General features: G+C 53.8%; 1 protein-coding gene across 1 annotated transcript in view; it reads right to left on the bottom strand.

Moving 5' to 3' along the window:
- Window positions 1-13623, bottom strand: part of LOC132657144 (cadherin-23-like) — a 349318-nt gene that overhangs the window by 165877 nt on the left and 169818 nt on the right. The window contains exons 8-9 of the mRNA XM_060406596.1: window positions 11249-11377; window positions 2398-2476 (exon numbers count right to left, since the gene is read on the bottom strand). Coding sequence (XP_060262579.1) covers window positions 2398-2476; window positions 11249-11377 — 208 coding nt within the window. The remainder of the gene's footprint in view (window positions 1-2397; window positions 2477-11248; window positions 11378-13623) is intronic.

Genomic DNA, 13623 nt, shown 5'->3' with positions numbered 1-13623 from the left:
CCAGAGCACCATCCAGATACCAAAGCCTCAGCAGCTCGGCCTTCCAGTCTCCTGCTCCAGGGGAAAGGGGTGGCTGGGCCCATCTCTGTTAGAGAGGGCCTGAGGTTCTGGGGCTGGTGGCTTGGCACCCAGCACAGACTGGAAATAAATGCCTTGGAGGATGGTCATTTGTTATCAGAGAGGAATTCCTAGCTGTCCATGACCTTGGGCCAGGTCCTGACTCTCTGCCCCCCACTCCTGTCTGGGAGTATGTCTAGAACCAACCCAGAGATAATGAGAAGAGACAATCCCCTGCCCAGCCAGGTGCCCTCTTCTTGCTGCCAGCTTATACTAGGCCCCCAACTCCATCAGCCCTGGGGCTCACTGGTGTTCACTCAGATCTCCAGCACAAGCCCCTTGTTACTGGGAGGCACTTGTTTTGCCTCCCAATTTGACAAACTCATGAAGGAGACCAGCACCAGCATGGGCCTCCCTTCTTTGCCTACCAGGAGCGAGTCCACTAATTCCCAAGAGGATGCTGCCTTCTTATAGAATGGCTTCCTCCCTAGGACCTCCTTTCCCATATCCTGGCCTAAGGACCAGCTGCTTCTGGGGCTCAATGAGAAAGAAACTTTCCTGGGCTTCACCCTAGTCCTATAGAATGAGAACCTTCATGGATGCCAAGGACTCAGCATTTTTGGTAGGAGCTCCCAGGTGATTCTTGGGCAAAATGGAATTTGAAAACCCATTACCTTAGAGTAACATACATTAATTCATTTATCCATCCATCCATTCATCCACTCTACAAGTACAAATTGGACTTTACTCTTGTGGAGCCCTGTGCTGGGCATGAGAATGGGGAGGATGAGGGGTGGGGGAACACAGGCCCAAACCCACACTGTTATTGCTGCCGCTCACCACATGAGCTGGTCTGACATTCACCCTGGGTCTTAGGGTCCCGTGAGCTTAGAAGCACAGTTAACAGTTGTGCTAGAAGCTGCAGGTCACAGAGAGCCCACAGTTCCCCTGATTTCCTGCATTCCCAAGGATGTGGCTGGTCTCCCTCCCACCACCTAACCCTCAGCACCCTGAAGGTGTTATTGGATGACCCTGAGTGGCTCAGATGGTAAAGAATCTGCCTGCAAGGCAGGAGATCTGGGTTTGATCCCTGGGTCAGGAAGATCCCCTGGAGAAGGGAATGGCTACCCACTCCAGCATTTGTGCCTAGAGAATCCTATGGACAGAGGAGCCTGGAGGGTGACAGTCCATGGGGTCACAAAGAGTCAGGCACAACTGAGCAACTAAGCATGCACGCATGCACATTGATAACAGTTAACACTTACAAAGTATCAATACCTTAGATACATTTATTAAGGTCTTTACATACACTAAGCCTTCTGATTTTTGAACCACCCGAGGTAGGCATCCTTACTGCTCCCATATTATGGATGAGAAACTGAGGTATGGAGACCCACCCCTAGATAGTATGCTCAAGGGACTCCATCCACGTTCTTGATCACTGCACATCGGTGTCTTGAGCTTTAGGTAGAAAATGCCCCTACATGCCAAATCTACTCTCTTGGCAGTGTGGTAGGCAGGGGCAATGGGGTTGGCCTTGAGACAGCGCCCCCACCCCCGCAGATGCACCAGGCTCGCGTTTCACTCACCAGCAGGCTGGGCAGGGAGGCCAGGGTGGGGTGGGAGAATAGCGACAGATTGATTCAGACGTGAATGAGTGAGCAGTTTCTCCTGTACCTCTCACCAGCCCCCATGCTCCAAAGCCACCCAGACGCAAAATGGCCAAGGAGCTGCTGCTTTGTTAGTCTCTAGGCAGGGATGTGGAGTCAGGGGTCCCACAACCAGAACTTTCTCTGCACTCATCACTGCTCTGCTCAACCAAGAGCCTAGGTGGGAAAGGAGGGCTCACGTGCCTCCCTGCAACATTCCAGATAAACGTGACTGTCTAATGGTCAGAAGTGTGAAGAGAGCATGAAATCAGCCAAAGCTGCAGCTGAATTAGTTCTAAAATGACGTAAAAACTGCCATCTTTTCACCAAGTAAGTAATGACAAACAAAGAAAAACCCAGCGTACTGCAGCAGGTTAGACAAGAATCACCAATAACCTGGGCTCAGAACCCCAGAGTGCACAGACACTGGAGACCTCGGAGAGCAATGCACACTCCTGTCCCCACCATCACCCAAGCGGCCCCCCACACCCGAGCCTCTGTCGTGAACTCCTCCTCTCCTCCCCTGCTCCTCCCTCCTACATCTAGGCAGCTCCTTCCTGAGTCCTCTGGCCTGGGCTGTCCCTGGGGACAGGTCCCCTCAGGCCACTGTCCCACACACCCACAGAGCCTGACACTCCTAGAGTGGCTCTTCTTGAGTAGGGGTGGGGCATTAGGGCACCCCAGGCCTTACCTGAGACGATAGTGTAGCCAATTCCCCGGGGACGTCCTTTATCCTGGTCAATGGCAGTGATAATTCGCACTGTTGTGCCCTGGGTGGGAAAGAGAAAGGACTTGAGTTTGGCAGGCCAGGCCCCAGGGTGCTGTTCTTCTTGTAGCTGTCCTGACACCCACAGGTTCCCTCCCCCTGGGACCTCAGGTCAGTCTAGGAAGTAGGGGCCGAGTACAGAGACCTTAGCTGCCCCTATCATTCCTGGGATACACACTGAGGCCCCAGGCAAACACCTCAGTGTCCACTGGAGAGACCCAACCTTGCTGTTGCTCACTCCCTCTTCCGTTCCCCATCTCCCTTCATTCGGATGAACCACCCAGGGAAGAACTGACAGAGGAGCAACCAGCCGCAGGACAAGAGATCTGGTCTCTATCTTGAACTCATCAGGTTGCTGTGTGACCTCAGGAGTTTGCTGCGCTCCTCTGGCCTCAGTTTGCCCCAATCTTAAAATGAATAACATAAAATCCTGGGACGTTGTTTTCACCAGGACCTGAGTAAAGAAGAACATCAAGGATGAACTGTTCTATGAATGAAAGCATCATAAATCCTGAAAGTGGGTGTCTCTAGGGATGACCGTGGCAACTGTGGTGGCCACCATGGCCCTCTGAACCATGCCCCACCCAGCATTGCGACCAGCAGCTCCTGCCTCCCATGGCTCCATCCTCCACCCCGTTCATTCTCCCCACAGCACCTGGGGAGAAGCCCCTAGGGCTGGAATACCTGATTTGGAATACCTGAATGCCCCTGATTTTGAGGAGCACACAATCTGTGGTAAGGGGTCAAGGATATACGGACAGACACTGCTATACAGACACGGGGTTTCCTGGAGGCATAAATGTACCCCAAAGTATAGAAGTCCACCAGGAGGAAAGAGCTGTACAAACAGCGACATTCAGGATGGGTCATAAGGAGTGGGGTTTCCCTGGTAGCTCAGCTGGTAAAGAATCTGCCTGTAATGCAGGAGACCCCCAGTTCGATTCCTGGGTCAGGAGGAACCCCTGGAGAAGAGGTAGCCTACCCACTCCAGTATTCTTGGGCTTCCCTGATGGCTCAGACAGTAAAGTATCCACCTGCAATGCAGGAGACCTGGGTTCAATCCCTGGGTCGGGAAAATCCCCTGAAGGAGGGCATGGCAACCCACTCCAGTATTCTTGCTGGGAGAAGCCCCATGGACAGAGGAGCCTGGCGAGCTGTAGTCCATGGGGTCGCAAAGAGTTGGACACAATTGAGCTATTAAGCACACACACACAAGCATGAAGAGTGAGCAGCTTACCAGAGAGAGAAAACAAAAAGGAACGTGCTTCAGGCAAAAGACACAGCCTGGCAGGGATGTGGAGGTATAAGACTCTCTAGGAAGAGATGCTGGCATATAATGGACACATTCAAACACCAATGGGCTTCCCACATGGTGCTAGTGGTATAGAAGCCACCTGCCAATGCAGGAGACATAAGAGACACGGGTTCGATCCCTGGGTTGGGAAGATCCTCTGGAGGAGGGCATGGCAACCCACTCCGGCATGCTTGCCTGGAGAATCCCTTGGACAGAGGAGCCTGGCAGACTACAGTTTATAGGGTTGCAAAGAGTTGGACATGACTGAAGCGACTTAGGCCACACAAATACCAACCGGCTGGTTGATTCACTGAATAAATGAACATATAAACAACTGGATCCTAACTTCACCACCACCACCTGCTGAGTCGCCCCTCGCCTGGGGAAACCTTCAGTCCGCTCTGGCGGCCCTATCACACCAGCCCTGTCTGCCTAGCTTCTGGTCCAGCCTGTAGCTCCCACAGCTGAGGGAGGGAAAGTAGGACCGCCCTGTACCCAGTGCCTAGGGAGATACCAGCCCTGGCATTTGTATGTCTGATGAAGGTCTCTAATAGCCATGGAGACTCTCAAGCATTGGCCATTCATCAGCTAGAGACTGAAGCCTGCAGGCTGCACCCTCTACCCCTCATCTGAGCACCTTCTCCTATGGAGAGAGGCTGGCTCTGGACATGCAGGACTCTGCCCCGGAGGGAGTGCCCTGGGGGGCATGATGCCTCCCCGACTCCTCCTGGTCTTGCTGTCAGGACACAGGAGGGGCATCTGCCATTTTACCCTCCTGGGGCAGTGCTACCCACACAGAGCTGTTGCCCCCACCTCTCCTGAGCCTGGCTATGCGGCAATCCGGAACACCCCCAGGTTTGGCTGAAGGAACGTGAGAATGTTGCAGAGGAAACGTCTACCGCAGAGAAATGGTCACAGCCCAGAGGCTGAGGCTGCGCATAGAGCAGGCCTGACTCCTTCCTTCCATACCTTCCCCTCAACCCCAACCCTCACGGCAGCTCTGTCTAGATTCCCCTGGGTCGGGGTGGGAGGGAGGGTGGGGAACAGACTGTCACAAAGTCAGAGAAAGATGCCATTAAGGGTGTATCTCCTGAAGTGGGTTCTGAGAACCTGAGCTGCACGAGAGAGTGCGAGGCACCCACGGCAGCAGGGCTCCTTCTCCAGCACTGGCTCTGTGCCTGGCGCCGCTGCAAGCACCTTTTATGCCTTAACTCATTTCACCCTCACAACTACTCCAGGAGACAGCTCCATTCTATAGATGAGGAAACTGAGGGCCGTGAGGTAAGTGGCCTTTACAAGGTCCCACTGCAAGGAGTGAATGGTGAAGCCAGGATTCGATTTTAGGTACTTTAGCTCCAAAATGCTCTTGCTCACCAGACAATGCTGCCTCTGTAACAGGTTATATGATAAATATAATAATGATAACTGTAATTTATGAACGTTTTGGCTATGGGCCACAAGTATTAACATAAGTATTAGTTCATGTCAAACGTGGGGAAACGTATACCCCCCATCCCCCCCTTGGAGATGCACAACCTGCTTTAATGTGGTAAAGGCTCCCCAAAGTAGCAAAGTGATAAAGAGATCCATCAACCTTTGCTCTCCCAGGCTTTCTGAGCTGAAGACAGGCTCTTTTCATGTAACATCTTGCTAGCCCTGGACCTAGCAGTCCATGGAAGGTCATTTGGGAAGTATTCACTGCATTACATCTGAAGGGTCTACACAAAGGGCTCCCCCATCACCCCAGGGGAATCCTTTTGGGGGTATGTTTTTCCTGGTGTCACCTCTTAAACCTCCTGGATATGCCCCCAGGAGGAGGTCCTGAGAGCACGGGACTCTGATCTGAGGCTCTAGCTGCCAGAAAGGGCTTCATAGCCCATCTGACCACAGCCCATGGCTTCACACCCACGCTGGGTGCTCCAGCATTGAGGGTTCTCTGGCTGCCCTGGGCCTGCTGAGGGCAGGGCTTGGACTCAGGTCAACTGGGCCCAGTGCCTACCAAAGCACCATTCCAGACAGTCATTAAACAATAAACCTTGGTCTTCCCTGGTGGTCCAGCTGTTGAGACTCCATGCTTTCACTGCAGAGGGTATGGGTTCAACCCCTGGTCAGGGAACTAAGACCCTGCATGCCACTCTACACAGCCAAAAATCACATAACAACAAAAAAGCAAATAGTAAGCCTCGAGGGGACAGCTGCATGCCCACAGGCGAACAGCCAGGGCCTGGTGTGGCTGGTTGGGTCCAGCACAGTGAGCCTCAGCAGCACTTAGTAAAGGGGGGGGCCAGTGCTGGCCTGTGCAGATAGGGGAGCTGGCGGCCAGGGAGCCCTCGGTTTTCAGAGCCTTGTGAGCATCTCCCCGTGGGCAGCCCCGAGCTGGGTGGCCTGGAGTCCCCCTGGGTAGACTGGGACTCAGGGGGTCCAGCAGCCAGCCCAAGACCAGAGAGCAGGGAGGCTGGCTCACCCCTGGAAGAGCTATGCCTGAGTGTCTACAACATGAGCTCTGAAAGGCTCCTGACAAGTTTGGGTTTCATCTCTTTTTGGATAAATAAATCCATTTTTAATAAAACCCTGAGCTTTTAATACAAGTGCAGCCACAAAGACGGGAAATGTTATGAGAAGGAATTAACAGAGAGGAATGGGGGCTCCTGGGAGCCCACAGCTCTTGTTTCAGAGTTTCAGTGATTATATTTTCAATATACTGAAACTTACTTCCTAAGATGAGGAGATGGAGACGTGCCCGCCCTGGGCCCCTCTACAAGGGGGCACTCTGGCTGGCTGGCTCTCCAGAGAGGGACTCCAGTTCAAGGAGCACCAGAGTATGACCAGGAGAACAGATGGCCCCAAAGGCTAGAGATGGGCCCACCTGGCTATGGAGCTTCTTCCCTTTATAAGAACCCCCAGTGCAAAGAGGAGGCCCCGCCTTCCCACAGAGAGGCGAAAGGTACACAGGCCTGTGGGGTTCCAACTCCGTATTGTGGGAAGATCAGTACAGCAAGGGGGTTAAGGGTCTGACTCTGTGGTTACACTGCCAGGGTGTGAACCCTTTGATTGAGTTACTTAACCTTTCACTGCCTGGTTTTCCCAATGTATGAAATGGGTATAAAACAGTCCCCACACCTCAGCAAGTTGATGCAGGGAGCACTTGGAACAGCATCGGGTGCATAGAAAAAGCTATAAAAGTGACTGTCACTATTCTCTGGGGCCTGGGACCTCCATGTGCTTCTGACGAAAGCTAAGACACCTCTTCCCAGACAATGCCCACAATGTGATGTTCCAAACAATTCCAGCAAATGCAGACTTCCCAGGACCCAGGTTAATCAACCCTATGCTGGAGGTAAGGTGCTTCCTGGCCATTCTATAGAGAGAACAGCTAGGATCTCACAGGGAGACCTAGCATTAGTTGAGGACCTACTGTGCGCCAAGCACTGTGCTGGGCCCCCGCATGGGTCCTCCGTCTTGTCCTCATAGTGAGGGTACATGTGGAGAAATTGTGGCTTAAGGGTTCAGGGATTTGCTTAAAGTCCCAAGCTCTGGTGAGTAGGGGTGGGTTGCCAGGCAGCCACCGCCTCTGAGGTCTGGGTGCCAGTAGTGAAGTCGGGACAGAGTCAAGAGGAGCAGGGATTCCTCTAGAAGGAACACGACCCTCCCTTCTGTGGCTGCCTCTTTACAAAGAAGCTGGCCAGGAGAGTGGCTGAAGCTGGAGCCTTGGCGGTGGGGGCTGTCCACCTCTTTCTCTGCTGGCCCAGCCCCACCCCCTTTCCATGACAGGATTAAGGACTTGAAAGGCCAACCTGCAGTTTGCTTGGGGAGTGGGAGGCGCCCTTGGTGGGGAGGAGAACGGAGGGGGCTGAAGGGGACTTCCGACAAGAGCTGCCACAGCAGATTCTGAGGCAGAAAATCCTATTTCTCAGTCCTTAATTCCAGTCAATTCCAGTCAAAGGGCTGATAGGCATCGGCTGGCAGTAATTTGTGCAGTTTATCCGCTCTTTTCACCTTCTATCGGTCCTTCACTGACGGGCAGGCCGACATGCTGCCGCTCGAGTGAGGAAATTAAAATTTGATGCAATAATCCCAAATAAGAAGGATTTTATTAGGTAATATATACACTTTAGATGAGGCATGCTGGCCTGATACACTGATAGAGGGAGGCATACATGCTGGGAGCCGCAGATAAAGAGGGGGAGTGGGGAGAGTGGGCAAGGGTCTGGACACAGGCCCCCGAGCCAACAGAGGCAGGGCTGGGGATGGGGGACGCCTGGGGCCTCTGGCCCCGGAGGACTAATCAGGCCTTGGTGCTCCTCAGCCCTGGCCCAGCCTGCGAAGTGCTGCGTTAAATCAGCCTTCCACACTGTAAAGGGACATGGAAGGCCTGGATCAAGGCACAGAAACTGATTAGAAGCCTGGAAAAATCAGGCTTAGGGTGTATGGGAAACTGCGCAAGAGGCGAGGTAAACTTTCAAGTCTGGAGGCAGGGAGGAAGAGCAGAGGTGTGTGGACACGGAGGTGATTCTGTGGGTGCTGGGAGAGACCAAACCCCACAACTCACTTCCTTGTCTGGCTTGCCCGAGCCTGGTCACCACACAAAAGGCGGGATTCAGACCTGCTCTTTGGGAGCCCCCCAGACATGGACTTTACTGTCCTCGTGGAGCCAAAGGAACAACCATCAAGGCAAAGAGATATCTCCGATGCATGAAAGTGAAAAGTGAAAGTGAAGCCGCTCAGCTGTGTCCGACTCTTAGCGACCCCATGGACTGCAGCCTACCAGGCTCCTCCGTCCATGTGATTTTCCAGGCAAGAGTACTGGAGTGGGGTGCCATTGCCTTCTCCGAAAGAGATATCAAGGTCCCTCATCCTGAGAAAGAACCATATCAGATGCCAAGAAACTGAGCATGAGGAGGGTGGAGGCCAAGGGGAGCAAGGCCCTGTTTGCCTGTCCTGAGGAGTCATCCTAGCAGGGGCTTGTGGAATCTTCTGGGAAGGAGAGGGGGTGGATTAGCACAAGACCCTGCACAGCACAGGGACTTCATAAACGTCTAGAGGATGAGTAAATGAATGAAAAATAGACTGAATGGCCAGGAGGACTCAGAAACCTGCAGATCTGAAAAAAAAAAAAACACCTGTAGTAATAGTTTGATTTAGTATTACTCTGCTACAATACAGGGATGCTGGGAAAGGTGAGACAAACTGAAGGGTCTCAGAGGACACTCACCCCAACACCCTTCTTGCTGACCACTGAGACTCTGAGATGAGGCTGACGCTAGGACCTCCCAACCCAATCCAAACACAAAACCCCCCGTATTCTAATATCTGCTGACGCTAGACTACTAGGCGCTCTAGTTCCTAAAACCACCAGCCCAAGGAGGCCCTATTGAGACAAGGAGGAAGAGGTCTGGATGTTGTGTGATCTGGCCAAGCAAGCGCATGGTAGTACAGAGACCTGTTCTGAGATCCTCCAGCTGCTGGGCCACCGTCCCATCCTCACTTCAATCTACAAGTTGGCTCTGCCTGTCTTTCCTGCATTCAACCCTGGGCACAAAGCCCTGGGAGGCCCTGGTTTGAGACCCAAAGACTCAACCACCCTGATGACCAGGAGCGTCAAAGTAACCCATTTACACATCAGTGAATGTTACAGATGTGGCTACAATTCAGAGGGGAATCACGCAGCCTAAGGACCAGGGAACTCCAGCAGAGCTGAGGAGGGAGAGATGGCTTTGCCTGGTGGGCCGGTGAGGATGAAGCTAGGAAAAGAATTCTAAGAAAGGTCGTCAGTGAGCTGGGAACCAACAGATGGGTGGGTTTCGGATTGATGAGTAGAGCAGTCACCAGGTGTGATGAGGATGACAGGACAGTAAGAGAGCTGGCCTGAGCAGTGAGCACTTGTTCGCTCGTTTATTCGTGCCTTCATCCATCCCACAATCACCTCCATGGTGTGCTATGCCCACAGCAGAGCCCATTCCCGCTGCACTATTCTCGCAGGCCGGGAGAGAAGCCAAGGGTGAGTGCACCGAGCAGGAGCACCAAGCTCTAGGAAGGGACGGCAGAGGCTGAGGACAGGTGGAAGGACCCAACCCACCTAAAAGGTCAGGCTGAGCGTGCGTGGGCTTACTGGCAAAGAGGTTTGGGGGAGGCGGAGTTCAGTCTCTGAAGTCTAAACTCCTGCTGTCCAAGGACCACTCAGAAAGAAAGGGTTGGAGTGGGGACATTTAGATGCCCCCCTCTACTCTCAAAGCAGCTTCTGACACCGGCAACAGGAGGCCACCTTGCTCGTCAGACCCTCCAGCCCGCAAGTAGCCCCAAGAAGGAAGCGGCTACCCTCTCACACCTGGAGCCTACAGCATGGTGCTTGGAAGAGGCCAACAGGCAGGAGAGACCACAGTACCAAACTTGGGAGCAGGCTTCCTAGTCTGCGGTGGTCCAGGAGCCCAGCCTGCCATCTGGTCGGGGAAGCCTGCCTCTCACTTGCACCCAAACCGGTGAGCTGTGCAGACATGCAGGTGGGGTCCTGAATAGCCACATGATCAGGTGGGCACCCTGCTTTGCTCTCAAAGCTGTTTCCTTCCCCTAAGCACACTGAGTTCCTACAGAAGGACAGGCACAGTTTTCTTTCCATAGAGCTGCTCCCCTGCACGTTCAGGGGTTGTGTCTGCCCAGAGGAGCCGCCTTTTCTAATTCATCAGCCCAGTGCGGGTATTCTATTCTAGTCCACACATAAGCACGGATGGCTACCGGAAGTGGGATGCAGGGCACTGCCTGCTTGGCCCACAACTGAGCAAAGCCGCCTACCCAGAGCCCTGCCTAGGGGTAGCATGCTTTGTCTCACCGTTGACTGGACCACAGTGGACACAGGGCCCATGGGCAGTCAATCTACAGGCTGGCTGGCAACCTGTGACCTTGTGACATGGCACAAAATCAGACCAAGGCCAGCCAGATACCTCTCTTGAACACATGGCTTTGAGAAACCCAAAGTCTGGGCAGTTAGAAGGGGCAGCAGGAGCTGTGAGTTCTCAGGGAGGAGCCAAGCCTGAGAGGGTCCGTGGGGCAGATAGTAAGAGGCCACCATCTTGGGCAGTGTTGGCTGGCCAAGAGAGGTGGATTGACCAGCCGACCCACGAGGGGGTGTGGCTGAGCCCCAATGATATTTTGGTGAGCCTGGCTGAGTTCAAATTCACTCTCCAGCTCAGGCTGGATTTTCCACGGGCATCCCCATTCCCCATCACCCCACATGAAGCTTTCTGAACTGCTGCCCTTCACTTGCACTAGCCAGTCTCTTCTCTCTGTCCCTTGGAGAGCTCTGGGGATGAAGTGAAAGAGCAAGGAGGTGGGGTGTATGAGGGGGTTGGGTTTTCACTGCACTGGGTCACCCATCACTGCCAGGCACATGGGAGTCAGAAACACCAAGGAGCCCATCCCACCAAACAGGGCCTCCATGCCCACCGAGAGTGCAGAGGGACGTCTCACAAGGGCCGGGGAGGGTCTTACCGGAGGAGAATGCTCGTAGATGTTGGTGCTGTAAGGCAGGTTGATGAAGATGGGGTCCATGTCCTGGACGTCTGTGATGATGATGGCCAAGTTGGCCAGGGTGGACAGAGGCCTGGTCTTATCTTGATCCTTAGAAGGACAAAGAATACATCAGCTTAGGTTAAGTGACATGGACGAGGACACACATGGACACACATGCACAACACCCATGTGCACAAACGTGTGCACACATGTACACACGTGCTCCTACACTCCCACAGGGAAGGACATCAGCACACAGAGCTCAGGAACTCTAAGGACACTCAGTAATCTCTGACCTGCGCAGGAAAACACAAACTGGGCCCTCAAGGCCCAGTGGAAGGTGGCGTATCCACTGTCACAGAGCAGGGCTGGGGCAGAGCCGCATCTCTGCCCCCCGCCCCCAGGCTTGACCAGTGTGACCTCTGGTGGGCGGGGTGACTGCCTTGGGATAAAGGAAGGTGCTGCCCTTAGCTCCTTCTCTGGATTCAGCCTGGGGGCCACTGCTCCCTCCATGCCTACTTCCTGCACCCTCTCTTCCAGGGACAGCAAAGGGATTGACTAGGATGGGAGAGTTCCTCAGAAGAAAAGCCCTTTGACCGCAGAGGGGGCTAGTCTGGGCCCTGCATCCCTGCCCTGCACTCTGGGTTGACTGGTCAAGCAACTTTGCTGGTAGAAGCAGTAGGGGGAGCTCTGGGGCCTGTGACATTTGGAGGACTCTGGGAAGGAATCTTGAGAGGCCATGCAGGCCATGTGGCCAAGCAGGCAATGTTTAAACCCTCATAGTTGGAAATGTAGTCCCATAAAAGCTCACCAAAAAAGAAAAGCCAAACCCATCTTTTATTATCCTAAATGTGAAATAGTTGCTGCTACTGAATAACAATAGCCAAGAGGAACAGAAACTATGTGCTGAATAGATTATACACCAGGCACTGTGCTAGACACCTCATTCGCTTTGGTGGGGTGCCCATTATTTCAGTTCAACAGACTCAGAGAGGTTAAGTAACTTGCTGTGAGTCACACAGCTGATAAGTGTGTAGCCAGGATTCAATTCAAGTCGTTTTGACTCAATCTGTCTTGATCTGAGGCCCTAACCTCAGCCCAGTTGCTGACTTGCTAAGTCACCTCAAATAAGTTATCTCCTCTTTTGGAGTCTCAACTTCCTCTTCTGTGAGATGAAGGGACTCGCGGGAATGACCTCTATGGACTCTAGGCCTTGTAAATTCTCTGCTCTGGGACTGGAGAAGTGACTGTCCTTAGGTTAGATCTCCCTTGGTCTGTTTGGGATGATGTGAACATTGCAAGGCAGTCCCCACATTACAAGCCCAGTGCCTGCTCCTGCCCTCCAGGGACAGATGCTGAGCCTTCAAGAAGGAAGGGCTGGTTGTCCTAAAGAGTCCTTGGGGGCAGCCAGGGAGAAGGAGGAGAGGCTTTGAGGATGGGTCATGGCTGCAGCAAGGTAGAGGAGAGTCTGGAGGCAGGAGGAGCTGTGTCCCTCCAAACTACAGTAGAGACAGCCTCCCAGCCTCCAGGATGATGGGGCCCACAGCCCAGGCTCGGGGACCACCCTAGAGAGTGGTGAGAGCTCTCACCTAGGGACCGGCACGGGCATCAGGCAGACTGGGCCAGAGCGGAAGGCCAGTCAGGAAGGCCCTTGACCTCTGGGGCTGGAGATGCCAGTGGTTATGATTTGCTCTTACAGGCTTCTGTGGGCAGCTGGCTTTGTCCAGTCTGGCACCTGCCCTTCCTGTCCCACGCCTGTGGCTGCAGCCCTGCCTCTGCCACAGATGCCCCCATACAGCCCACCCTGGACTCCATGGCTGGGGAAAGGGGATGGCAGTGGGCATATCTGGCAGGCAGGCACCTGGCTAGGCTTCCAGCTGTCACTCTGGCGCCGACAGGTCTCAGCAACTTGTTCCCAGGGGAGTCGCACGTTTTCCCACCTACCACCCTCCCAGCGGAGGCTAGGGACCCACATGCTCCCTGCGATGCCACATGGGAGAATCTTGGGGAGATGCCCAGTGGCCAAGGGCACAGTGCCAGCCCTGAGAGGGACTTGTGCATCAGGAGGGGGAACCACCAAGACCTAAAGGAGTTCATTCCAGGGCCCCTCCTGTTTCTCAGCTTCAAGGCCCGGTCACTGGAAGATTGATGGCAATTTAACCACATTCACCATCCCAGCTTGAGCCCAGGCCTCTCAACAGGCCTGGCCACCCAGATTCGTGCCTATGCCCGGCTCTGCTCTCTTCGCCACTGGCCCAGCCTGAAGCCATTTTCACTGCAGATGGAAAATATCCCACAGGGACAAGTTCACAGTGAAAAAGAGAACAAGCATCTGTGCATTTCTGGGCCCCAGT

Source organism: Ovis aries, chromosome 25 (assembly GCF_016772045.2).
Source record: "Ovis aries strain OAR_USU_Benz2616 breed Rambouillet chromosome 25, ARS-UI_Ramb_v3.0, whole genome shotgun sequence".
Taxonomy (NCBI): Eukaryota; Metazoa; Chordata; class Mammalia; order Artiodactyla; family Bovidae; genus Ovis; species Ovis aries.
Note: the sequence above shows the minus strand (reverse complement) of the source record. Positions and strands in the feature narration are given on the sequence as shown.